This window comes from Cherax quadricarinatus, chromosome 42, assembly GCF_038502225.1.
Source record: "Cherax quadricarinatus isolate ZL_2023a chromosome 42, ASM3850222v1, whole genome shotgun sequence".
Taxonomy (NCBI): domain Eukaryota; kingdom Metazoa; phylum Arthropoda; class Malacostraca; order Decapoda; family Parastacidae; genus Cherax; species Cherax quadricarinatus.
Window position 1 is genome coordinate 7,507,696 of NC_091333.1, and position 27,165 is coordinate 7,534,860.

At 44.1% G+C, this 27,165-nt stretch overlaps 1 protein-coding gene across 1 annotated transcript in view; it reads left to right on the plus strand.

The window, feature by feature from the left end:
• The window catches only part of LOC128695651 (uncharacterized), a 40,769-nt gene extending 14,870 nt beyond the window's left edge, over window positions 1-25,899 (plus strand). Inside the window, exons 4-6 of the mRNA XM_070093244.1 lie at window positions 8,805-8,979; window positions 10,501-11,244; window positions 13,969-25,899. Of these exons, the coding sequence (XP_069949345.1) occupies window positions 8,805-8,979; window positions 10,501-11,244; window positions 13,969-14,057 (1,008 nt within the window). The 3' untranslated portion in view covers window positions 14,058-25,899. The remainder of the gene's footprint in view (window positions 1-8,804; window positions 8,980-10,500; window positions 11,245-13,968) is intronic.
• Window positions 25,900-27,165: the final 1,266 nt, after the last annotated feature.

Here is a 27,165-nt window from a genome sequence, read left to right on the forward strand (position 1 = left end):
CAATAATAATAATAACAATAATAATAATAACAATAATAATAATAATAATAATAATAATAATAATAAATACTGTGAACGAAAAACTGCGCAACAAGTCTAAATAAAAGCAAAAAAGAATAATAAAACTGGTAGAAAAAGAGAAAGATCTCAACGATAAATTTTGAAAGAGAAACGATGAAGAGTGAATTACTGAATGAAGAGTTGAAATTAGATTTTAACTTGGTGTCAGCCAGGCATGTCAGCCAGGCATGTCAGCCAGGCATGTCAGCCAGGTTAGGTTAATGTCAGTCAGGCATGTCAGCCAGACTAGGTTAGTGTCAGTCAGGCATGTCAGCCAGGCATGTCAGCCAGGTTAGGTTAATGTCAGCCAGGCATGTCAGTTAGGCATGTCAGCCAGGTTAAGTTAGTGTCAGCCAGGCATGTCAGCCAGGCATGTCAGCCAGGTTAGGTTAGTGTCAGTCAGGCATGTCAGCCAGGTTAGGTTAGTGTCAGTCAGGCATGTCAGCCAGGCTAGGTTAGTGTCAGCCAGGCTAGGTTAGTGTCAGCCAGGCATGTCAGCCAGGCTAGGTTAGTGTCAGTCAGGCATGCCAGCCAGGTTAGGTTAGTGTCAGCCAGGCATGTCAGCCAGGTTAGGTTAGTGTCAGCCAGGCATGTCAGCCAGGCTAGGTTAGTGTCAGCCAGGCATGTCAGCCAGGCTAGGTTAGTGTCAGTCAGACATGTCAGCCAGGTTAGGTTAGTGTCAGCTAGGCATGTCAGCCAGGTTAGGTTAGTGTCAGCCAGGCATGTCAGCCAGGCTAGGTTAGTGTCAGCCAGGCATGTCAGCTAGGCTAGGTTAGTGTCAGTCAGACATGTCAGTAAGGCTAGGTTAGTGTCAGTCAGGCATGTCAGCCAGGCTAGGTTAGTGTCAGTCAGGCATGTCAGCCAGGCTAGGTTAGTGTCAGTCAGGCATGTCAGCCAGGCTAGGTTAGTGTCAGTCAGACATGTCAGCCAGGCTAGGTTAGTGTCAGTCAGGCATGTCAGCCAGGCTAGGTTAGTGTCAGTCAGGCATGTCAGCCAGGCTAGGTTAGTGTCAGTCAGGCATGTCAGCCAGGCTAGGTTAGTGTCAGTCAGGCATGTCAGCCAGGCTTGGTTAGTGTCAGTCAGGCTGGTCTGCCATGTTAGGTTAGTGTCAGTCAGGCATGTCAGCCAGGCTAGGTTAGTGTCAGTCAGGCATGTCAGCCAGGCTAGGTTAGTGTCAGCCAGGCATGTCAGCCAGGCTAGGTTAGTGTCAGTCAGGCATGTCAGCCAGGCTAGGTTAGTGTCAGTCAGACATGTCAGCCAGGCTAGGTTAGTGTCAGTCAGGCATGTCAGCCAGGCTAGGTTAGTGTCAGTCAGGCATGTCAGCCAGGCTAGGTTAGTGTCAGTCAGGCATGTCAGCCAGGCTAGGTTAGTGTCAGTCAGGCATGTCAGCCAGGCTAGGTTAGTGTCAGTCAGGCATGTCAGCCAGGCTAGGTTAGTGTCAGCCAGGCAGGTCAGCCAGGCTAGGATAGTGTCAGTCAGGCTGGTCAGCCAGGTTAGGTTAGTGTCAGCCAGGCATGTCAGCCAGGCTAGGTTAGTGTCAGCCAGGCATGTCAGCCAGGCTAGGTTAGTGTCAGTCAGGCATGTCAGCCAGGCTAGGTTAGTGTCAGTCAGCATGTAAGCCAGGCTAGGTTAGTGTCAGTCAGGCATGTCAGCCAGGCTAGGTTAGTGTCAATCAGACATGTCAGCCAGGCTAGGTTAGTGTCAGTCAGGCATGTCAGCCAGGCTAGGTTAGTGTCAGTCAGGCATGTCAGCCAGGCTTGGTTAGTGTCAGTCAGGCTGGTCTGCCATGTTAGGTTAGTGTCAGTCAGGCATGTCAGCCAGGCTAGGTTAGTGTCAGTCAGGCATGTCAGCCAGGCTAGGTTAGTGTCAGTCAGGCATGTCAGCCAGGTTAGGTTAGTGTCAGTCAGGCATGTCAGCCAGGCTAGGTTAGTGTCAGTCAGGCATGTCAGCCAGGCTAGGTTAGTGTCAGTCAGGCATGTCAGCCAGGTTGGGTTAGTGTCAGTCAGGCATGTCAGCCAGGTTAGGTTGGTGTCAGCCAGGCAGATTAACCAGGCTGGGTTAGTGTTAGTCATTCAGGTCAGCTAGACAAAACTAGCATAGGTCAGGTCAAATTACATAGTTTCAATTAGGTTAAGTTAGGGGTGCATCTCTCATTGTAAATACACCGTGTTCGTATCTTTCAGTGCGTGTATATATATATATATATATATATATATATATATATATATATATATATATATATATATATATATATATATATATATATATATATATATACATATATGTATGCAAAACAACCACATTGAAAGAATAGAGAAATTCCAAGCGCTTTCGTGACTACTCACATTGTTCCTTGACAATGTGAGTAGTCACGAAAGCGCTTGGAATTTCTCTATTCTTTCAATGTGGTTGTTTTGCATATATATATATATATATATATATATATATATATATATATATATATATATATATATATACAGAAGAGTGAGTGGAGACAAGGGTTTCCTTTGGGATTTGACGTGCTGTTGGAGTGTGAGCATATGTTAACAATTATGAAGGGACTTAGAAAACCCGGTTACCTGTGTCTGGTATCAAGAGTTTATTTATCATCGAATCCCACAGCCTGAGGCCAGGCTACCTTGTTGATTGCCTGTTCAACCAAGCTGTTGCTGCTAGCAGCCCACTTGCCTACATACATCAATAATTTGTTGATGAAGCGATAGAGGTGGGAGGGGTGGTTATGTTGTGGTTCTGGGGGTGAGAAATAAATCTATGAAATAAATAATGGTGAAAGTATTTCTTTTACGAGTCACTCGACGCAGGTGGGATCCCTTCTCTATTAAAATGATATAAACGTGCAAAATACAAATATATTGCTAAGAATCTCCCATAAAAAAAAACATTCTCAATGATACACTGATTGATGTTCAGTGACGCGTTGAACCTCCCTAAATGATGTTCAGTGTCACGTTGAACCTCCCTAAATGATGTTCAGTGGCGCAGTGAACCTCATTGAAGGCCGCAGCATCTGCTAGAAGTTAACGCTTATAAAAGAAAAACAAAAAAAAATGCCGAAATGCATTGATAAAAACCCCAAATACGAAATTAGTTCGACTGAAAAAAAAAAAGTGGAGAAAGATGTAGGTGGGTGGATCAGTGGTTCATTGTGACAGCATCCTCACTTAGCGAGGCTTAGCGAGGCTGTCTCCTGACGCATCTGCTAGAAAAGTAATTAACTCACACCTTGACAAAAATCTAAAACTATAGGTTATTATAACAATAATAATAATAATTATTATTATTATAGTTATTATTTTTATTTTTTTATTACATGTCAATGTTTACTTTAGCTGGCAGGAAAATATGAGTTATTACGCAAATTTTCCGACAACACTTGAGTAGTACAGCGGAAATATATTAATTTTGTGCCTAAGGAATTCAATTATTTTATTTATAATGAGACATACGAAATGACTGATGGGAGAGACACTGCTCCCACTGTCTCTCAGTGCATGAGAAACACTGCCGCAGTGAAGATACGGAAGTGCTGTCTTTGTCTTATTCCTGGTGCACTCGCTAAGCGGATACATTGAGTGTGCAGTGAATTAATACATGTTTTGTGTATAGTGATGCATCTGTTAGTGACACACACACACACACACACACACACACACACACACACACACACACACACACACACAAGATGCGAGCCTGGGAGCAAGATTCGCGCACCTTGCATCTTCCTCACTGAGGGAGACAAATGCTAAGTTTCAGGTTTATTTAAACCTATTTTTTACTAGCATAACACCTGCCTTAGTCAATAACCTCACGAGCAGTTGCAACAAAAAAAAACATCCATTTTGACTAATTAAAAAAGAAAAAAACGGTTTTCTAATTTTGACAAAAAAATCAAATCTATTTGGAATGTTGATGTCGGCTTGTCCCACTCAGGATTCTGAGTCGGACAGGCCAGCGTCCCTCTCAAAAAACTCACCCTCAATCTATCTGTTGCTGCTTTTGCAGTATTGCATAGCTCCTGATGACGCACGGATACGCGTGAAAGATCTTTAGATGAAGATCAACAGCCTGTAGCTTGTCACGCATTGTTAAAATATCCTTATATATATATATATATATATATATATATATATATATATATATATATATATATATATATATATATATATATAAAGTTAATACACACGTGGAAGACCTGAATATCTTTACTCAGAAGAAGGGTTTTTAATATAGTATTACCGAGAGTGGTTGGCACCTATAAGAGGTACTGGTCTTAGTAACGAGAGTAGAATTGTACGTTGTGTGAAAGTACGATAACCTAGGGAGGTACGACAACCCAGGGACGTACGACAACCCAGGGAGGTACGACAACCCAGGGAGGTACGACAACCCAGGGAGGTACGACAACCCAGGGAGGTACGACAACCAAGGGAGGTACGACAACTCAGGGAGTCTGTTATGTCCTTAAGATCAATGATGATTCGAGTGGAGAAATTAATCATGAAGATGTATTTTATTATTATTATTATTATTATTATTATTATTTTTATTATTATTATTATTATTATACGTTACTGTCATAAGTTGGGTTCTTTCAAACTTGATAAGTGCAGTGAGACGGATAGATAGATAGATAGATAGATAGATAGAGAGAGAGAGAGAGAGAGAGAGAGAGAGAGAGAGAGAGAGAGAGAGAGAGAGAGAGAGAGAGAGAGAGAGAGAGAGAGAGAGAGAGAGAGAGAGAGAGAGAGAGAGAGAGAGAGAGAGAGAGAGAGAGAGCATGGAGTGTGTGTGAATCACACTGAGAGAGGGGCAGTAATCAAGCCGAACTCCTTGTCTGTGTGTGTGTGTGTGTGTGAGGGAGAGTGCCGGGGTGAGGGCAAGTGCCAAACTCGTAGTATTGGCACTGTGCCTACCCCAGCGTGCCAGACACCCCCTCCCCCCTGTCCTTCCCTCTCTCTCAACCACTACCACCACAGCTACACACATACACACATGCACGCAAACACACACACACACACACACGCACACATACAGACGTACACGCACGCAATCACACACACACACACACACACTCAAACTATCCCTACTTGTTTAACATGTTGCTGGACTCTCTCTTTCTCTTCTCTCTCCTCTCTCTTTCTCTCTCTCTCTCCCAGTCGAAAATTCAGATAAAATACATAAGAGAGAGAGAGAGAGGACAAAATACAACAGTATACAGGGGTACATGAATCTCTCAGTGTATGTACACCGTGATGACTGAACCACTGTATAAACTATAAACTGTACAAACAGCGTTGTGATTGTCTCAGTGTACTTACACAGAGTCATGAATACCGTGAGGTGTGAATCTCTTAATGAACATACACTCAGACAGGCTTATCCCCAGAGTGTATAGACACCGAGAGCTAATTGATGCTGAGGGATGGGGAGATAGGCGACCTTGATGACTCTCATGCAGTGCAGAGTCGTCAAACCCACTGAGCTATCTAGGAATGTGGAGTGGGTTTGTACACGGAGATGCCAGTCGGTGTGCAGATAGCTGGGGATTACTGCTTCCTGACACTGCTGGAGGGAAGGACACACGGAGACATCCGTGGAGAAGTGTGTGTGTGTGTGTGTGTGTGTGTGTGTGTGGATACAGGATACTATGCGGGAGGTGCAGTGGTTTTAGAGAGTGGAGGTGGAGGTGGGGTGGGTGAGGGAAAGAGGGTGTTTGTGTTAGGGCTGGACTAGCGTTCTGACACGGAATTTATACTCATCTGATGAGCTGTTGACTGGCTGAAGAGGAAGTGGATGAGTGAAGAACTGGGAAGGGAAGAGGTGAGGGGCATCTTTGTCCGAGGGGCTGTGATTCCCTCTCTATGGTTATATTTCGGCGATTTCGTCCTTATCAATGGCAAGCAACGATCCCATCCTTATAGGCTCGGGTACAGTAATGTCATCACTATGGATACGTCGCTGATGACTATCCTGCTGACCATCTATGCCTTCTATGGCTTTGACGAGACAAGTCTTGTCATAGAAATGTGCAGCAGCAGCCACTGGCTCGCTGATAGCCAAATGCTATTAGTGTCTTAAGTCTGGAGTACACGATGGGGCAGCTCGTCTCAAGGCTCCAGCGAAAGAGCACTTCAGTTAGGTTACATGTCTGGGCTAAAGAGCGCCGGGTATGCTTGTTATCTAAAGACAAGTTAACCAACAAGCTCTCATTGGGACATTTCCTTGTCCCCTCACAAAAAAAAAAATGTTCAGCTACTTGTGTTTTTGTCTTTGTACTCGTCTGCAGTAAGTCGTCACGCATGTACGTCCATCCATGTTCTTTTAGCTGAACAAAATTGGTTACATCAACAGCGTGCTGGTACAGTATTCTTTATGGTACTTACACAGTGGGAACACAAGTTACTTACGTTTCCATGTCATATTCCGTCACACAGGAAGAAAATATTGTTGCAAATAATGAAATCTGTCAGCCTGAGCTGGGAGATTTCAGTGAGGCAAGTATTCCATTCAGGGCTCAACAGCTACGAGAACTTCAAAGACTTAGTTGCAGCAGAGTTAGAGTTTCTGTAACTTAGAAAAAATCATCCTTCAGGATGCCGATTGCACACGAGTGTAGAGGGGTTGAAAATGTTCTTTTAGGGGATGGAGGGGTGATTTTGTCGGGGTAAGGGGTAGCAGGGGATGTAGGGAAAGTTTGTGTGTGTAGAGGAAGGGATTAAGGAGCATGTGTGGAGGGGTTCAGGATGTAAATAGGACTCGAATGGGATTAAATGCTTTTAAATTACTATAATCAGGTACAGAGGCAGCGGAGTAAGGAAATTTGCCTATACGTCTCACCCTGCCCAGGATAGAAGCCACGGCAGTCGGCTAATACCCAGGTACCTATTTACTGCTAGGTGAACAGGGGCAGCAGGTGTAAGGAGACTTCACCATACGTCTCGCTGAGCCTGGGGGATCAGTTGTGGGAGTCAGGTGCCTGTATGGGGTGGGAGAGGGGAGTGTTGTCCGAGATAGGGTGGGTTACACTGATTGCCAACCACAACATCAAGCCAGCTAACCAACCATCTAGCCAGCCACTCAACTATCGAGTCGACCAGCTAGCCAGTCAACCAGCCAGGCGGTTAACTGCCCGAATGCACAGTAGAGCAAGTGAATAAGTCAACCACTCAACTGTCAATCAGCCAGTCTGTCAATAATCTGATTGAAAACAGTATTGAAACATTCAATTTTTTTTTTACTTAAAGTAAGTGTTTACAAGAAGCTGGAGATTTCGTCCCTCGAATCGGCGATCTTCATGAAAGAAACAAGAACTCACTGATATTTTGAATCTAAATAAAAATGTACTCAGAAAAACGTTTCGACCCTCATGTTCTTAGCTAGCGTATATAACATTTTTGGTTGGTTGGTTAACGGGGTTTCAAGCATGTCGACTACATCAGGGTTGCACGCAACCTTCACACCACCAGAGAAGAATACCAGACAACCTAAAACTAGGATTAAATTGACATCTCAACACATATACGCAAGAATACATACATCTCCCTGTGTATGTATCCTGCGACGTGTATTTTCCAGGCACTGACCTAATGGTTAAAGGACTTGCTTGACTCGGGCTCGAATCCTCGTTCGGTGAGTTATTTTTTATGTTTCAGACGAGGTAAATAACAGAAAACCGAACTATTTGTTGAGGGAGTCAGCACTGAGAAACGGGCCTCATCCCGTTAAGCAAAAACGGGACTCCTGTTATTTTTAAATATCAATGTGTGTGTGTGTGTGTGTGTGTGTGTGTGTGTGTGTGTGTGTGTGTGGGAGTGCCCAGTTTTTTTCCTGCATGCCTGGTTTTTGTGGGTTGTGGGGGTGGGGGTGGTATTGTGTGGTGATGCTGGTGGTAGTATCACATCATGATCTTATCTTACCCCTCCACTCCCAGCCACAGAAGTTCCTTCCTACAGTAGTTCCTTCCTACAGTAGTTCCTTCATACAGTAGTTCCTTCCTATAGCAGCTCCTTCATACAGTAGTTCCTACAGCAGGTCCTTCATACAGTAGTTCCTTCCTATAGCAGCTCCTTCATACAGTAGTTCCTTCCTGTAGCAGCTCCTTCATACAGTAGTTCCTTCCTACAACAGCTCCTTAATACAGTAGTTCCTTCCTACAGCAGCTCCTTCATACAGTAGTTCCTTCCTACAGCAGCTCCTTCATACAGTAGTTCCTTCCTACAACAGCTCCTTCATACAGTAGTTCCTTCCTACAGCAGCTCCTTCATACAGTAGTTCCCTCCAACAACAGCCATTCCTCTTCCCCGCACAATTACCCACACGTGTTTAGTTTACATTAGTATATTATTATACAAGTTCACAGTCTACCTCGGTGGGAAACATCCAGCGTATTAAATAATTACAATAATAATAATAATAACAGTATGGTATATTTTGTTATTTACCCTCTACAAGATCGTTATTAATCGTCTGTTTTTGCCAATCCTTTTGATAGCCTAACAACCCCTCTCAGCTTCTACAGTCTTCTAATTGCCTCTAACAACCCTCTTACAGCCTCTAACAACTCTCTACCAGCTTCTAACAACCCAGTAACAGCCTCTAACAGCTTCTAACTACCTTTAACAAGCCTCTAACACTTTTAACAACCTTCTACCTGCCTGTAACAACCCTCTTACAGCCTCTAACAGCTTCTAACAGCCGTCTAATCACCCGGCTACCTCCGACAGGTGAGCGAGTGGTTCGGAAACATGCGTCGACGGATCCGTGAGGCGACTCGTGGGATGGTGCTGTGCTGGGAGGAGCGAGTTCGTCTCTATAACACTGTCATCACTGGCAAGTCGGAGCCTCTGCCCATCCTTCCCGAGGACACCATCAACACCTGGGTTCCTCCAGTCCCTCAGGGTGAGGTCCTGCTGGTGGTGGAATGCTGAGGGCAAGCGTCCCAAAAGGGGACATAGAGCTAGTGTTTACGAGGGACCTAGAAATAAAAAACTGTTGTTTACTTTCCCTCTCTCTCTCTCTCTCTCTCTCTCTCTCTCTCTCTCTCTCTCTCTCTCTCTCTCTCTCTCTCTCTGTCGAATAGGTAAGACTGGTCAATTAGCAGGAACTCATTTAAAATTAAGTCCTTATCAAAATTATCTCTTATTCGTTTAAAGATATATATTTTTTTCATTTCTCATTAATGATTTTATACCAAAAGAATCTTAGAAAACTTACCTAACCTTATAACAAGTGCAATTTAATTTAGCCTAATCCAACTAAATATATTTTAGATAAGTTACAATAATTTAATAATAAACAAACACAATAAAATATTTTTTTTTCGTTAGGTTCAGAATGATTTTTGCGAAATTACTGCATATACAAATTTTTGCTTGCCTTATTCGGCAAGAAGAGCGTTGCTATATAAGCCAAAATGGCAAGTTTTACCTATTCGGCACGACACACACACACACACACACACACACACACACACACTCGACCCCCGCAACCTCAACTAGGTGAGTACAACTAGTCAGGAAGTGGAATAGTTTGGGAAGTGATGTAGTGGAGGCAGGATCCATACATAGCTTTAAGAAGAGGTATATCATGGAGCGGGAAGAGCGACCCAGTAGCGGCCAGTGATACTCGATGCATACGTGATATATATATATGTATATATATGTGTGTGTGTGTGTGTGTGTGTGTGTGTGTGTGTGTGTGTGTGTGTGTGTGTGTGTGTGTGCAAGAAAGAGCCAGATGTACACTTAAAGACAAAACCTTCCAAAAAAAGTATGTGAAGCAGCTTATATTTAGTAACTGACTCATGGCAGTATAAAAATGTCAACAAATACTTCCATTGAAACTATTTGTATCTAGTTTTCTTAAGCAAGACATAAACAAGAGACTCGTAAACTCTCAAAGAGAACAGAGAGATGTTTAGATATAGATACTCGTAAACTCTAAGGGAGAACAGAGAGCTGTTTAGACATACTCGAAAACTCTTGGATAGTATGTAGAGGGGGTTTATATGTCTAAGAGAGAGACGTTCATACTTTTAACACTACGAGACACTCTTGTTATATCTGCAGTGAAAATGAATGAGACGAAGGAGTGACCCCCCCCCCCTCAAGCCTGGCTATATCTTGAATAATAATAATAATAATAATAATACTAATAATAATAATATTATTATTATTATTATTATTATTATTATTATTATTATTATTATTATTATTATTATTATTGCTGTTTCTGCTACTTCTGCTATTACTTTAAATCACATAAATGATACCACTATATTTCCACTTCATGGCTGTATGTTGTATGGAGGCACATTAGATTTAGAAGAAAAAAAAGCTGTATCAGCATATAGTGTATTGGAGATAGATAAAAAGCCATATTTTATCTTGGTAAATATCTCTGTACTGGCTTCTTCTTCAGATCCTTCTGGCCTGGATAACCACGAGGAAGTGTCCATTTCACCCAAGTTTAAAAAGACACTGATCCATCGATACCTCAACCACTCCTTGGAGGCCCCAGTAAGATCCTCCAGTGATCCACAGCTTCATCACTCCTCCGCCTCCGCCTCACCTCCGGTAGATAACCTCCAGCATTACAAATCTTCAGCGTCCGAGACTTCAGACTGCGCCCAGTCCTTGCCTCTGTGTACTTCCAGCCCTAAAGGTAGTTCCCAGGCGCTCTGGAACGCCTCTTTTGAGAACGTGAGAGAGGGGCAGGTTCCTACCGTGGGCTCCAGGCTCATGGGGAGGCCAGAGCATCTTCAAGGAAAGCTTCTGGGGGAGGAGGAAGGTCGCGTTCTCAAGAGATATGATCACCAGCAAAGCCTCAACTATGGGCCCTCGAATTTTAAAAGACAGAGGATGCTAGAACCTAATGAGGACTGGCTCCACCGTGCCTCCACGTCTCGAGACTCCACCTCCAAAGACTCCACTCTCCGTGTCTCCACCTCCAGAGACTCCTTTCCTCGCGTCTCCTCCTCCAAAGCCTCCAATCCTCGTGTATCCACCTTCAGAGAGACTGCCTTTCCTGTTTTTCTCGGGCGACGGGACGTAGCCGCTGAGGGAACGTTCTACAGCAGTGGTGTTCAGGTGGGACCGGGTGTCCCTGGTACTGGCCTGGCCTCGTTCGCCCATGGCACCAGCCTGAGCGATGCCAGGTCTTCAGGTAAGGTTCTAAACTCTCTCTCTCTCTCTCTCTCTCTCTCTCTCTCTCTCTCTCTTTACTAGAATAAAGTCTGTGTTTACACTTTAGTCTTGGGCGCTGTATGACCCAGTGGCAAAGCGCTTATGCATGAATATAATACTAATAATAGATAATAGTTAATGGGAAATCCTTGCTAGTAAGATGACAACCTAGCTAGTAAGTGGACAACCTGGCTAGTAAGTGGACAACCTGGCTAGTAAGTGGACAACCTGGCTAGTAAGTGGACAACCTGGCTAGTAAGTGGACAATCTGGCTAGTAAGTGGACAACCTGGCTAGTAAGTGGACAACCTGGCTAGTAAGTGGACAACCTGGCTAGTAAGTGGACAACCTAGCTAGTAAATGGACAACCTAGCTAGTAAGTGGACAACCTGGCTAGTAAGTGGACAACCTGGCTAGTAAGTGGACAACCTGGCTAGTAAGTGGACAACCTGGCTAGTAAGTGGACAACCTAGCTAGTAAGTGGACAACCTAGCTAGTAAGTGGACAACCTAGCTAGTAAGTGGACAACCTAGCTAGTAAGTGGACAACCTAGCTAGTAAGTGGACAACCTAGCTAGTAAGTGGACAACCTAGCTAGTAAGTGGACAACCTGGCTAGTAAGTGGACAACCTGGCTAGTAAGTGGACAACCTGGCTAGTAAGTGTACAACCTGGCTAGTAAGTGGACAACCTAGCTAGTAAGTGTACAACCTGGCTAGTAAGTGGACAACCTAGCTAGTAAGTGTACAACCTGACTAGTAAGTGTACAATCTAGCTAGTAAGTGTAAACCTGGCTAGTAAATGGACAACCTGGCTAGTAAGTGTACAACCTGGCTAGTAAGTGGACAACCTAGCTAGTAAGTGGACAACCTAGCTAGTAAGTGGACAACCTAGCTAGTGAGTGGACAACCTGGCTAGTACGTGGACAACCTATCTAGTAAGTGTACAACCTGGCTAGTAAGTGGACAACCTGGCTAGTAAGTGGACAACCTAGCTAGTAAGTGGACAACCTGGCTAGTAAGTGGACAACCTGGCTAGTAAGTGTACAAACTAGCTGGTAAATGTACAACCTGGCTAGTAAGTGGACAACCTGGCTAGTAAGTGGACAACCTGGCTAGTAAGTGGACAACCTAGCTAGTAAGTGGACAGCCTAGCTAGTAAGTGGACAACCTGGCTAGTAAGTGGACAACCTGGCTAGTAAGTGGACAACCTGGCAAGGAAGTATACAACCTGGCTAGTAAGTGTACAACCTGGCTAGTAAGTGGACAACCTAGCTAGTAAGTGGACAACCTAGCTAGTAAGTGGACAACCTAGCTAGTAAGTGGACAACCTAGCTAGTAAGTGGACAACCTAGCTAGTAAGTGGACAACCTGGCTAGTAAGTGTACAACCTGGCTAGTAAGTGTACAACCTGGCTAGTAAGTGGACAACCTGGCTAGTAAGTGGACAACCTGGCTAGTAAGTGGGAAAACTGGTTGAGTGGACAATATGCGCACTTATTATAAAAATATCTGGAGACACTTTTAATCTAGATGGGTTGCAGTCGCTGTGCGATCCCAGGAAGGTATCCTCTTAGCCTATAAGCTCAGCCTCCTCTACCTCAGTACACGTCAAATGAGTAATTCAGAGTGCAGCTTAAATTTTTAATTTAGTGAAGTATCCCCTTTGAGGATTTTGAAGCCAGTCAAAGGAGGAGTTTAAAATTACCGCATAAGATAAGATAAGATAAGATTTCGTTCGGATTTTTAACCCCGGAGGGTTAGCCACGATAACCCAAGAAAGTCAGTGCGTCATCGAGGACTGTCTAACTTATTTCCATTGGGGTCCTTAATCTTGTCCCCCAGAATGCGACCCACACCAGTCGACTAACACCCAGGTACCTATTTGCTGCTAGGTGAACAGGACAATAGGTGTAAGGAAACGTGTCGAAATGTTTCCACCCGCCGGGAATCGAACCCAGGCCCTCTGTGTGTGAAGCGGGAGCTTTAGCCACCAGGCCACCGGGCCATGGAAACTAATATCAAAATTTCTTCAATTAAAATAACAAATCGACACCTATAACAGCGTTGTAGGTTTGAAGACGATCAGATGAGGCATTCACATATAGAAAGACAACCAACATTAAATTTTTTTCCCAGTTTATTCAGGAAAATTGGCCAAAAAAAATCTGTATAAAAAATTTCTGATTTAAATACATCATTTGATACACAAAGTAATGTAATATACATTACTCAGATTTAAATAGTCTATGTGACTAATTTGCATACATAAAAATATACGGAAGGGCTTTAAAACAGAGAATATACATAGGTATTTATTTGTTTACGGTTTACCCTAGTTTAACCTAGTTTACCCTAGTTTAACCTAGTTTAACCTAGTTTACCCTAGTTTACCCTAGTTTAACCTAGTTTACCCTAGTTTAACCTAGTTTACCCTAGTTTATCCTCCATAGATAGGTACCCTGATACCGGTGAAGGGCGCTTGATCCAAGGAATTAGAGCTGACTCTTCCTAGGATCAGATCTAATTACATGCCATTCCTGAGTGACCCATGTGCATTTAGCTCTTCACCATGAATTATGAAGCGAAGAATTTGGATAGGGAAAAGTTTTCATAAAATCTTTTTAGCAGACGATAACTTAAGTTGGTGATAACTTAGCTGGATCAGTAGTTATAGTGCAACATGTGCTAAGATTGTGATTTTTGCAGATGATGAGTGGGGCGGCACAGAACAATGTCTGCGTCAGCCCGAGGAACTAGCAGCTGCCTACACCCTCGTTCAACTCCAACATATGTGACGTCCACGTCCACGCCTCTACATGCAACATGTGTGACGTCCACGCCTCTTCATGCAACATGTGTGACGTCCACACCTCTACATGCAACATGTGTAACGTCCACGCCTCTACATGCAACATGTGTGACGTCTACGCCTCTGCATGCAACATGTGTGACGTCCACGCCTCTACACTCTCATTCAATACGTGATGTCTTCTCTACACCAGCACCAACTTGCTGTCTCTCTCATCTGAGAGCTGCACGAGAATCGTTGAGTTTTTGCTTCAAAGTGCCTTGACCGAGGATTAGAGGCATTGACTGTTTATCCCAAACTTCTGTCACCCATCAAAAGTGTCATAGAAGGGCCAATGCTAATCCTGAAGTGTCTTAAGGCACTTACGCGCCTCTTCAACCGTCTTCCGTGGGCCACAGGGCAATGCTTGCCTCATGACCAGGCAATGTTTACCTCACATTTTTCTGAAGCATCACACCAGGGTCAGCTAAACGCCTTGTCAACCTGCGCTTACTCGATGCATCACACGAGGGTCGCTGCCAAACACTGTTTCACACTGCGCCCGGGGCATCTATGTGAGCAAGGAGACTTACTGACGCAGTAGGAGACTTCTACTGCCACACCCACCGTCTTGTGCTCCTCGAAGAGGTAACATCTTCACTTCTAAGGTCATGTGGATTTTCTCGTGGGCTCCCGGTGTTCCTACATGTCTTTTCGCCTCTTGTTTTGAACACACTTCCACTTAGCACTTTAATCTCCAGGAAAAGTTTCCTGGCCTCTCCAGACACAAGAGTCTGTGTTGTCCCTCTTATTTCTAGAAAGTTTTGATGCCTTCCTTCACGCAAGGTGTCGCCTCAAGCCTAGGAGTTATGACGCCTCCTGGAACCTGGGAACTGTTGCACCGTTCCTGAATTCCATGAAGCTGGAACGACTTCTGGTACTCGTAACTCCTGTGGAGAAATTGCAACTGGTGCGAGTGCCCCTGGACTCGCATTTCCTGACTTTCGTTCTCATTTTTTTGTGATATCTTAACTTCCCAAGATATGTTTTTGATCTGCCTCTAAGGTATGAACAGATTAAAGTTTTAAGTGAACAAGTGGATAAGAGTGAGTGAACATAAATGTAGTTTAGTTAAAGACTTTTGGGAGTTGTGGTGTTTGATTTAAGATGAACTCTGCCTGATGAGTGAAAGAAACTAGTTGATAAGACTCGACGAAACAAGTCTTCCAAGAAAGTACAACTCCGCACTGTGTACAAATACAACACCTGATAAACCAGCTGAGCAGCGTCAGCCGAGCACCTGGAAACACACCAGTGTAAATTCTTGTCATACGTAGTGGCTAGAGTCAGTTCTGAAAAACTTCTCCGTTGTTACGAACCTCACACGAAACTTTGCTGCCTGATCTAGTGAAGGGATGTCTATAGCACTGCTGGCGCGCAGGCGTCCCACTGTCAGACTATTCGCACCTCCAGCGACACTTACAAGACGTGCGAAGAGGCTACCGAAGTACCTGTGGTAGCGCTCGGCACTGACTCCTGCTGGAGTGTGGCCACCGTCACTCCCAGCAAAAAGGAGACACCTGCCACCGTACCTGGACAGGCAAATGGTGCCGATAAATATGGTAAAGAGAGAGAGAAAGAGAGAGAGAGAGAGAGAGTTTGTAGAATAAATGCTTCAGATTCGCTCTGCAAACTCTTCACCACAAAGGCCACAATAGCTGATGGTGTCCGCCGACTCCGCCCCACCACTAAAGCGGGACCAAGACACAGTGACCTTACCTATTACAACATACGTCAGGACTCATAGGCGTAGCTGAGCTATATCCTGTGTTCTCTTGTTTACAAAATATTTCAAAGCAGGTCTTTGAATCCGTCATCTTCACGTCCCAGTCATCACTTGAATCAAGAGGCAGGTTTTAGTAAACAATGGATTGGTTTGCGTTCTAGTAAGCCAAGAAACAGAGGACTTTAGCACAAAATAGTGTGGGTGATTTATTTATGTTACATCTAGTCTTTCAATTGTGATTCGATGGAGAGATCTCACTGAAGGGGCGAAATGATGCATGTCACGCACCTTAGACCTTAAAATAAAGGATGAGTTTGTAATAATATTTGAGTGGGGATCCTGGTGTGGAGTGAAGGTACAATATGTAAGATATGCCAGACTCTCTAGAGGGTTGTTAGTGATCGTGATAATTCATCGGTATAAGAACGTACCAGTGCAGTGATGAGTAGCAAGTTCTGGCGTTACCCGTATGAATATTACATTGTTTGTAATAGCGTGTTTCAGTTTACGTGTGTAACAGCAGTGCCGCCAGTACACAAAGGGACCGGACAATATATTTCGGACCACGCTCTCATTTCATAATACTTTCAGGGCATCAGTTGACTGCTCAGAGCTGAGAGCATTTTGCAGTATGACCTGAAAACGCGTTTTGTATCGTTATTTAAGTGGGCCTATGTGTGTCTCAGCCCTCAGAGACTGTCGACCACATGTGTGTATGTGTATCCAGTACAATACACCAGATGTCTCCTCCAAACATAAACTATGGGGAAGAGTTTTTTTTTTTTTTTGCTTGATAACAAGAAATCTCTCCATCGGAACATACGTGTATATACGTATAATTTATGTATGACTTGCTAAACTAATTCTTCCCAGTTCTGTATATATTTCATCCAAGTTTACTACCGTGAAAACATACCTTTAAGCTCATCTTCAAGGTCCAGCTCTCTCTTCAACATATTTATTCTCCCCCCTCCCTCCCAAAAGGCATAAACTTTCTTTGTATAACCTTCTACGACCAACACTTTCCCTGGACCCCAACCCAGATTATAAATTTCTCTCCCATTTCGTGCATTATTTCCGTTATTTCTTTACTCTATTTTAAATAGCTCCTTTATTCTATTCTTTCCTATTTGTCCACTATTTCATTTTAGCTTAACCATCCGAGCTAGTCATAAGAGTGAGAGTAAATATCACACATCTAGTCATTGCAAAGCAGGTTGAATAATGGGACAGTTTAGCAGAGTTTCCCCTCTCTGAGCTCCCACTGTGAAAAGAAAACCTTAATTACCTTTAATGCCTAACTTAAGTATTTCTACGTTAATTACAATACGTACTACACTTACGATTTCTTCTCTACTTCAAAATATGAACACAGGTTCAAACACACACACACACACACAGGACGGATAGGGGGGACATGTTAACGACATATAAAATACTGCGAGAAATCGACAAGGTGGACATAAACAGGATGTTCCAGAGATGGGACACAGGAACAAGGGGACACAGTTGGAAGTTGAAGACTCAGATGAATCACATTGATGTTAGGAAGCATTTCTTCAGCCACAGGATTGTCAGGAAGTGGAATAGTCTGGGAAGTGATGTAGTGGAGGCAGGATCAATACATAACTTTAAGAAGAGGTATGATAAAGCTTATGGGGCAGGGAGAGAGTGGACCTAGTAGTGACCAGTGAAGAGGCAGGACCAGGAGCTATGAATCAACCCCTGCAACCACAATTAGGTGATTACTGATGATTTTTAATGAGACCAAAGACTATCACGAGTATACCAAATGGTGGTTGACTGAGACCAGATAGTGGTTGATAAGACCAGATGGTGGTTGATAAGACCAGATGGTGGTTGACTGAGACCAGACAGTGGTTGATGAGATCAGATGGTGGTTGATGAGGCCAGACAGTGGTTGACTGAGACCAGATTGTGGTTGACTGAGATCAGATGGTGGTTGACTGAGATCAGATGGTGTTTGACTGAGGCCAGATGGTGGTTGACCGAGACAAGATGGCGGTTGACTGAGGCCAGATGGTGGTTGACTGAGACCAGATAGTGCTTAACTAACACCAGATGGTGGTTAACTAAGGCCAGATGGTGGTTGACTGAGATCAGATGGCGGTTGACTGAGGCCAGATGGTGGTTGACCGAGACAAGATGGCGGTTGACTGAGGCCAGATGGTGGTTGACTGAGACCAGATAGTGCTTAACTAACACCAGATGGTGGTTAACTAAGGTCCGACGGTGGTTGACTGAGGCCAGATGGTGGTTGACTGAGACCAGATGGTGGTCGACTGAGACCAGATGGTGGTTGACTGAGACCAGATGGTGGTCGGCTGAGACCAGATGGTGGTTGACTGAAGCCAGATGGTAGTTGACTGAGACCAGATGGTGGTTGACTGAACCCAGATGGTAGTTGACCGAGACCAGATGGTGGTTGACTGACACCAGATGGTGGTTGACTGAAGCCAGATGGTGGTTGACTGCGACCAGATGGTAGTTGACTGAGACCAGATGGTAGTTGACTGAGACCAGATGGTGGTCGACTGAGGCGATATGGTGGTTGAGACCAAATGGTGGTTGTTAGTGACAACGATGCATTGTTAGTGGCAATGATGGGTTGTTAGTGGCAATGATGGATTGCTAGTGGCAGTGATGGATTGTTAGTGGCAATGATGGATTGTTAGTGGCAGTGATGGGTTGTTATGGGCAGTGACGGGTTGTTAGTGGCAGTGAAGGGTTGTTAGTGGCAGTGAAGGAGTGTTAGTGACAATGATGGGTTGTTAGTGGCAATGATGGGTTGTTAGTGGCAATGATGGATTACTAGTGGCAGTGATGGATTGTTAGTGGCAATGATGGATTGTTAGTGGCAGTGATGGGTTGTTAGTGGCAATGATGGGTTGTTAGTGGCAATGATGGATTGTTAGTAGCAGGGATGGGTTGTTAGTAGCAGTGGGTTGTTAGTGGCAATGATGGATTGTTAGTAGCAGGGATGGGTTGTTAGTAGCAGTGGGTTGTTAGTGGCAATGATGGGTTGTTAGTGGCAGTGATGGATTGTTAGTGGCAGTGATGGATTGTTAGTAGCAGGGATGGGTTGTTAGTGGCAGTGATGGATTGTTAGCGGCAGTGATGGATTGTTAGTAGCAGTGGGTTGTTAGTGGCAATGATGGGTTGTTAGTGGCAGTGATGGATTGTTAGTTGCAGGGATGGATTGTTAGTAGCAGTGGGTTGTTATTGGCAATGATGGGTTGTTAGTGGCAATGATAGGTTGTAAGTGGTAGTGATGGGTTGTTAGTGGCAGTGATGGGTTGTAAGTGGCAGTAATGGGTTGTTAGTGGCAGTGATGGGTTGTTAGTGGCAGTGATGGGTTATTAGTGGCAGTGATGGGTTGTTAGTGGCAGTGATGGGTTTTTATTGGCAGTGATGGTGGTTGACTGAGACGAGATAGTGGTTAATGAGACCAGATGGTGGTTGACTGAGGCCAGATGATGATTGACTGAGACCAGATGGTGGTTGAGACCAGATGGTGGTTGATGAGACCAGATGGTGGTTGATGAGACCAGATGGTGGTTGATGAGACCAGATGGTGGTTGATGAGACCAGATGGTGGTTGACTAAGACCAGATGGTGGCTGACTGAGAACAGATGGTGGTTGACTAAGGCCAGATGTTCGTTCACAGAGACCAAATGGTGGTTGATGAGACCAGATGGTGGTTCCGAAACCACACAGACCAAAGGACGGATAAACAATGTCTTAACTTTAATTACTAAGCTGTTATTCGTAAACTACCATGTACAGTCACTAACAACCCATCACTGCCACTAACAACCCATCACTGCCACTAACAACCCATCACTGCCACTAACAACCCATCACTGCCACTAACAACCAATCACTGCCACTAACAACCCATCACTGCCACTAACAACCCATCACTGCCACTAACAACCAATCACTGCCACTAACAGTCCATCACTGTCACTAACAACCCATCACTGCCACTAACAACCCATCGCTGCCATTAACAACCCATCACTGCCACTAACAACCCATCACTGCCACTAACAACCCAACACTGTCACTAACAACCCATCATTGCCACTAACAACCCTTCACTGCCACTAACACTCCATCACTGTCACTAACAACCCATCACTGCCACTAACAACCCATCACTGTCACTAACAACCCATCACTGCCACTAACAACCCATCACTGTCACTAAAAACCCATCACTGTCACTAACAACCCATCACTGCCACTAACAGTCCATCACTGTCACTAACAACCCATCACTGCCACTAACAACCCATCACTGCCACTAACAGCCCTTCACTGCCACTAACAACCCATCACTGTCACTAAAAACCCATCACTGTCACTAACAACCCATCACTGCCACTAACAGTCCATCACTGTCACTAACAAACCCATCACTGCCACTAACAACCCATCACTGCCACTAACAGCCCTTCACTGCCACTAACAACCCATCACTGTCACTAACAACCCATCACTGCCACTAACAACCCATCACTGCGACTATTAACCCATCACTGCCACTAACAACCCATCACTGTCACTAACAACCCATCACTGCCACTAACAACCCATCACTGCTACTAACAACCCATCACTGCCACTAACAACCCATCACTGTCACTAACAACCCACCACTGCCACTAACAACCCATCACTGCCAATAACAACCCATCACTGCCACTAACAGCCCATCAATGCCACTAACAACCCTTCACTGCCACTAACAACCCATCACTGTCACTAACAGCCCATCACTGCCACTAACAACCCATCACTGCTACTAACAACCCATCACTGCCACTAACAACCCTTCACTGCCACTAACAACCCATCACTGCCACTAATAATCCATCACTGCCACTAACAACCCTTCACTGCCACTAACAGTCCATCACTGTCACTAACAATCCATCACTACCACTAACAACCCATCACTGCCACTAACAACCCATCACTGCCACTAACAACTCTTCACTCCCACTAACAACCCTTCACTCCCACTAACAACCCATCACTGCCACTAACAACCCATCACTGCCACTAACAACCCATCACTGCCACTAACATCCCAGCACTGTCACTAACAACCCATCACTGCCACTAACAACCCATCACTGCCACTAACAACCCATCACTGCCACTAACAACCCGTCACTGCCACTAACAACCCATCACTGTCACTAACAACCCATCACTGCCACTAACAACCCATCACCTCCACTAACAACCCTTCACTGCCACTAACAACCCATCACTGCCACTAACAACCCATCACTGCCACTGACAATCCATCACTGCCACTAACAACCCTTCACTGCCGCTAACAGTCCATCACTGCCACTAACAATCTATCACTGCCACTAACAGCCCTTCACTGCGATTAACAACCCATCACCGCCACTAACAACCCTTCACTGCCACTAACAGTCCATCACTGCCACTAACAACCCATCACTGCCACTAACATCCCAGCACTGCCACTAACAACCCATCACTGCCACTAACAACCCATCACTGCCACTAACAACCCATCACTGCCACTAACAACCCGTCACTGCCACTAACAACCCATCACTGCCACTAACAACCCATCACTGCCACTAACAACCCATCACCTCCACTAACAACCCTTCACTGCCACTAACAACCCATCACTGCCACTAACCCATCACTGCCACTGACAATCCATCACTGCCACTAACAACCCTTCACTGCCGCTAACAGTCCATCACTGCCACTGACAATCCATCACTGCCACTAACAACCCTTCACTGCCGCTAACAGTCCATCACTGCCACTAACAATCTATCACTGCCACTAACAGCCCTTCACTGCCATTAACAACCCATCACCGCCACTAACAACCCTTCACTGCCACTAACAGTCCATCACTGCCACTAACAATCCATCACTACCACTAACAGCCCTTCACTGCCACAAACAACCCATCACCGCCACTACCAACCCTTCACTGCCACTAACAGCCCATCACTGCCACTAACAACCCATCACTGTCACTAACAATCCTTCACTGTCACTAACGGTCCGTCACTGCCACTAACAATCCATCACTGCCAATAACAATCCTTCACTGCCACTAACAATTCATCACTGCCACTAACAACCCATCACTGCCGCTAACAGTTCATCACTGCCACTAACAGTCCATCACTGCCACTAACAATCCATCACTGCCACTAACAGTCCATCACTGCCACTAACAGTCCATCACTGCCACTAACAGTCCATCACTGCTTCACGGTATCTGATCTTCAACCATTTTTCTCTGTAATGGACTGGTTGGCGAAAAGTCTCCATTGTATAGATACCCAAGTGTTGCACAAGTGTCACACACACACACACAGACAGGATGTTCCAAAGATTGGACACAACAACAAGGGGACACAGTTGGAAGTTGAAGACACAGATGAATCACAGGGATGTTAGTAAGTATTTCTTCAGCCACAGAGTAGTCAGGAAGTGGAATAGTTTGGGAAGCGATGTAGTGGAGGCAGGATCCATACATAGCTTTAAGCAGAGGTATGATAAAGCTCACGGTTCATAGAGAGTGACCTAGTAGCGACCAGTGAAGAGGCTGGGCCAGGAGCTTGGACTCGACCCCTGCAACATCAACTAGGCGAGTACAACTGAGTACACACACACACACACACTGGCGAGTTTTCCTAGGCACCCGTAATACATCCAGTCTTTATTGACTCTAATCTCACCTCCCTCATTATCTTTGTCTTATTTGTCACTTTCTTTATCCTTGCCCTTTCAAAGATTTTTCTTGCCTTATCAAACTTCCTTGATTTATCAAGTTGTAAACTATCAATTTCTTAATTCTCATCCATCTTTTCTTTTTCTATTATTAAGCTCGTGATTAGAGCTGTTGCTTACCCATTAACAAACTTTTGTTTTCTCTTTCGTCCATACTAACGGCCTCTTGCTATGTAATCACTTTCTTACAGATGCCTAGTCCAAAATCGCTCCTCCCCCCACAACCATTTTTTTTTCCAAATTCCGCTCCTGGAATAATGAAAGGGATGCTTCTGTCCCATTAGTCAATGGTAACTTAATGCTCAACTCTCCTAGTCACCACATCAATGGCTGCCTCATCTCACTAAGTAATTTTTAATATGATTTTCTTAATGTTTACACAATGCGACCAGACACCAAGTCTGAATAACCTCGTACACACATTGTAAGGTTTAATTTCAATGTCTATACTCCTTCCATCCTCCTATGTCTGAAATTTATCCCCCCCCCCTCCTTCCCTCTAAATATATGCCAACTGGTAGGCACTACAAAACAAAAAACATGTAATTCAAAAATAGATTTCGATTACGTCTATTGGCTGTGACCCCATCCCCCCATGCACTGTGATAGAGGACGTGGCTCCCACACTATCAGGACCCGGTTAGAGTTCCAGCGTAAGCAATGTCATCTCAGCTAGCTTGGTACACTGGATACAGGTAAAGCTAGAGGAAAAAATGTAAACACCGTTATCTCAGCTGCCACTACTTGGCTAGTTGAGTACGTTGGATACAGCTAAAGGGAACAATGTAAGCAATGTCATCTCAGCTAGTTTGGTACACTGGATACAGGTAAAGCTAGAGGAAAAAATGTAAACACCGTTATCTCAGCTGCCACTACTTGGCTAGTTGAGTACGTTGGATACAGCTAAAGGGAACAATGTAAGCAATGTCATCTCAGCTGCTACTGCTTGGTTAGTTTGGTACATTAGAAACTGCTTGAAATATGTAAATCTTAACCAAACGTAACCAAACGCAATCTAGTTAGGTTAGATTAGGAAATGTTAATCTAAATTACCCATAAAATTGATGTCAACCACTTTAGCTTCATCTAAATCCAAGTCAAGTATTACTAGAATAGATGATTGCTAGTTCACGCACACCACACTACCTTAACCTATCTGAACCTAACTAAGGTTCTCAGTCATTCACTTCAAGTTAAGGACAGTTACGAGTTAGAGCGCCTGATTATACTTAAACCGAACCAGAATAGCATTAAACGCATATTAACACAGTACGCAAGTTTGGGCATTTTAATGAGAAGACGTTTCGCCCGCCGGGGACTTGACCAATTCTAGTGAGAACTGATGTAGAATGTGGAGAAAACGTCGTCTCAATAAAAGGCTATAAACCCCATGCTATATATCAGACTAGCATACTTTCGGGTGCGTAATAACACCGATATACTTACACATGCGAAGAGTGGGTTATACTTACTGCTTATCCAGCTCGAAAAGAGAGAGAGGAGTGTAGGCAGAGTAAGTTTATTCAGGTATACACAAATACAGTTACATAGATTATCATACATAGCAGCATATGTGGAGAGAACATAGGATAACCCAAAAAAGCCAGAGTGACTTATTTCCATTGGGAAAATAGAGATTTTTGGGAGATGTTTAAGGGAGTCTTGAACCAAGTTAAAACTTACAATGGTCCTGATAGTTTGCTGGAACCTTAAGTCCGCTTGTAATATTTCATGCCCTTACACAGTACAAAGTTCGGGTGCCTCTGTAGTCTTTCGTAAATGTATTCTAAAAGATAAAGAATGTTTTCCTTTATATTCACAATATATTCTGTTCTCTTTTTTTCTGATAATTGTAAGTTTTTATGTTCGGAACTCTTTCTTCGCCCTGAAGGTCGAGTTTGCACAGGATTTGTTGGATTTGTTCAAAAATTGCCACTGAGGGGATTAGTGTGTCGAGAAACCCATATTGTACCAGGGTATGGTAGAGCAAAAGTATTTATGTATTGTTCCAGTCACGGTATTGTTCCAGTCACGGTATTGTTCCAGTCACGGTATTGTTCCAGTCACGGTATTGTTTCAGTCACGGTATTGTTCCAGTCACGGTATTGTTCCAGTCACGGTATTGTTCCAGTCACGGTACTGTGCGTTTTCGTTCTTTCTGGACGTGCTTTCATAGTTAATCAGTGACTACAGGAATGTCATTAAGACTGGTTGATTGATTAATGGAGTTAAGATCCTTGATTATATGAGGGTCATTTAGACTCGATGGTTGAGTAGGGAGGATTAAAACTTATCATCTATACGAGAGTCACTAAGACCAGTTGGTTGGTTAGTGGATTTGATGCTTAAGATTGCTTGTAATCTATTCACCACTAGCCAATAGGCAATAAAAATAACAAGGTACGGGTGGGGATCGAACTCTCGGCAAGCGAGTCGAGTTTAATCCCCCACTCGTACCATGATTTGTTTTTAATCGTGTCATTACGATTTCGCGAGCCATAACAGGAAATAAAGCAAACTCTTAGTGTATATACACCGGTGCATAATAGGCCTAGGAACTAGGCCCTTAAAAAATAGCCAATTCTAAAAATTACCACAGTTTTCGTTTTCGAAAACCATAGTGCTATGTACGTAAGAATTTTTTTTGTAAATTATTTTCGAGAACATGAAAAAAAAAATAGCACTCTAGATTACGCCAATTTCTAGTGCCTATTTGTGCTCTAGAATAAGGTTCTAGTCCTAACTGATCACTAGAAAATGCTTTACCGAAAGAATTTAACTAAATAGTTTTCTAGAATTACGTACGTGTGTTAAACAGGTGGCATTGTTACTTAAGTTTGGTACAAGAGGTTCTAATGACACGTGAACCTTGAGCAAGTTTTAATGATCAGTGAAATTGTACGAGATATCTAATGTTATTTTAACACTATTTTTGGGGCTCTAGAGAGCAGGCTGGGCTCTCTAGATATGATCATGTTTCTAGTAATGTTCGGAGTCTCAGCCAAGTTGCAATCTTAGTTGAACCCAAGGAGATGGGCTCTGATGCTACTTGAACCCCAAGCACTAGTTCCATTTCTACCAGAAAGTTGGCAAAGATTTGTTATTGACGAATTTCCAGTAGTATTTAATGCTAAAATATCGTAGCAGTGAGAGTCATGTATGGCCGTTGAACGAGACCTCAATCTAGTCTGATGAGCGTGTTTACATTCTGAGATACAGACTAGAGTTCGACCAAACATACATAATATATATATATATATATATATATATATATATATATATATATATATATATATATATATATATATATATATGCAAAACAATCACTCTGAAAGAATAGAGAAATTCCAAGCGCTTTCGTGACTACTCACATTATCAAGGAACTATCATAGTTCCTTGATAATGTGAGTAGTCACGAAAGCGCTTGGAATTTCTCTATTCTTTCAGAGTGGTTGTTTTGCATATTCTGAAATCGCCTGTTCACTGTGATCTTATTGCATATATATATATATATATATATATATATATATATATATATATATATATATATGTTTGGTCGAACTCTAGCCTGGTCTTCCAGGGTATAGGGAGTGACCGTCTAGCTTCGGCTAGGCGCCCATGCTTATCTGGGAGCTGGCTGAGTGGAGGAATTACTGTGTACTTTCATACAGAGTGTGCAGGTTCGAATCCTGCTATGGACAGAAAGAGAGAGAGAGAGATGTGTGTGTGTGTGTGTGTGTGTGTGTGTGTGTGTGTGTGTGTCTGGCTTCAGTGAGGTCTTACTGCAGATGTTTGGAAATTTTAAGAACGCAATTTGCCACAGAGTAGAAGAAAGAGTTCCTGATGTAGTATATACGGTGTACTCTCCGTACACGAGTGCCTTTGTAATCTGGTCTCTCATCCGAGAGGTGGAACCCAGTTGGTGTCTCCCTCGAGAGGTGGAACTCAGTTGGTGTCTCCCTCGAGAGGTGGAACTCAGTTGGTGTCTCCCTCGAGAGGTGGAACTCAGTTGGTGTCTCCCTCGAGAGGTGGAACTCAGTTGGTGTCTCCCTCGAGAGGTGGAACTCAGCTGGTGTCTCCCTCGAGAGGTGGAACTCAGCTGGTGTCTTGGTGTCCCTCGAGAGGTGGAACTCAGCTGGTGTCTCCCTCGAGAGGTCAGGAACTCAGTTGGTGTCTCCCTCGAGAGGTGGAACTCAGTTGGTGTCTCCCTCGAGAGGTGGAACTCAGTTGGTGTCTCCCTCGAGAGGTGGAACTCAGTTGGTGTCTCCCTCGAGAGGTGGAACTCAGTTGGTGTCTCCCTCGAGAGGTGGAACTCAGTTGGTGTCTCCCTCGAGAGGTGGAACTCAGTTGGTGTCTCCCTCGAGAGGTGGAACTCAGTTGGTGTCTCCCTCGAGAGGTGGAACTCAGTTGGTGTCTCCCTCGAGAGGTGGAACTCAGTTGGTGTCTCCCTCGAGAGGTGGAACCCAGTTGGTGTCTCCCTCGAGAGGTGGAACTCAG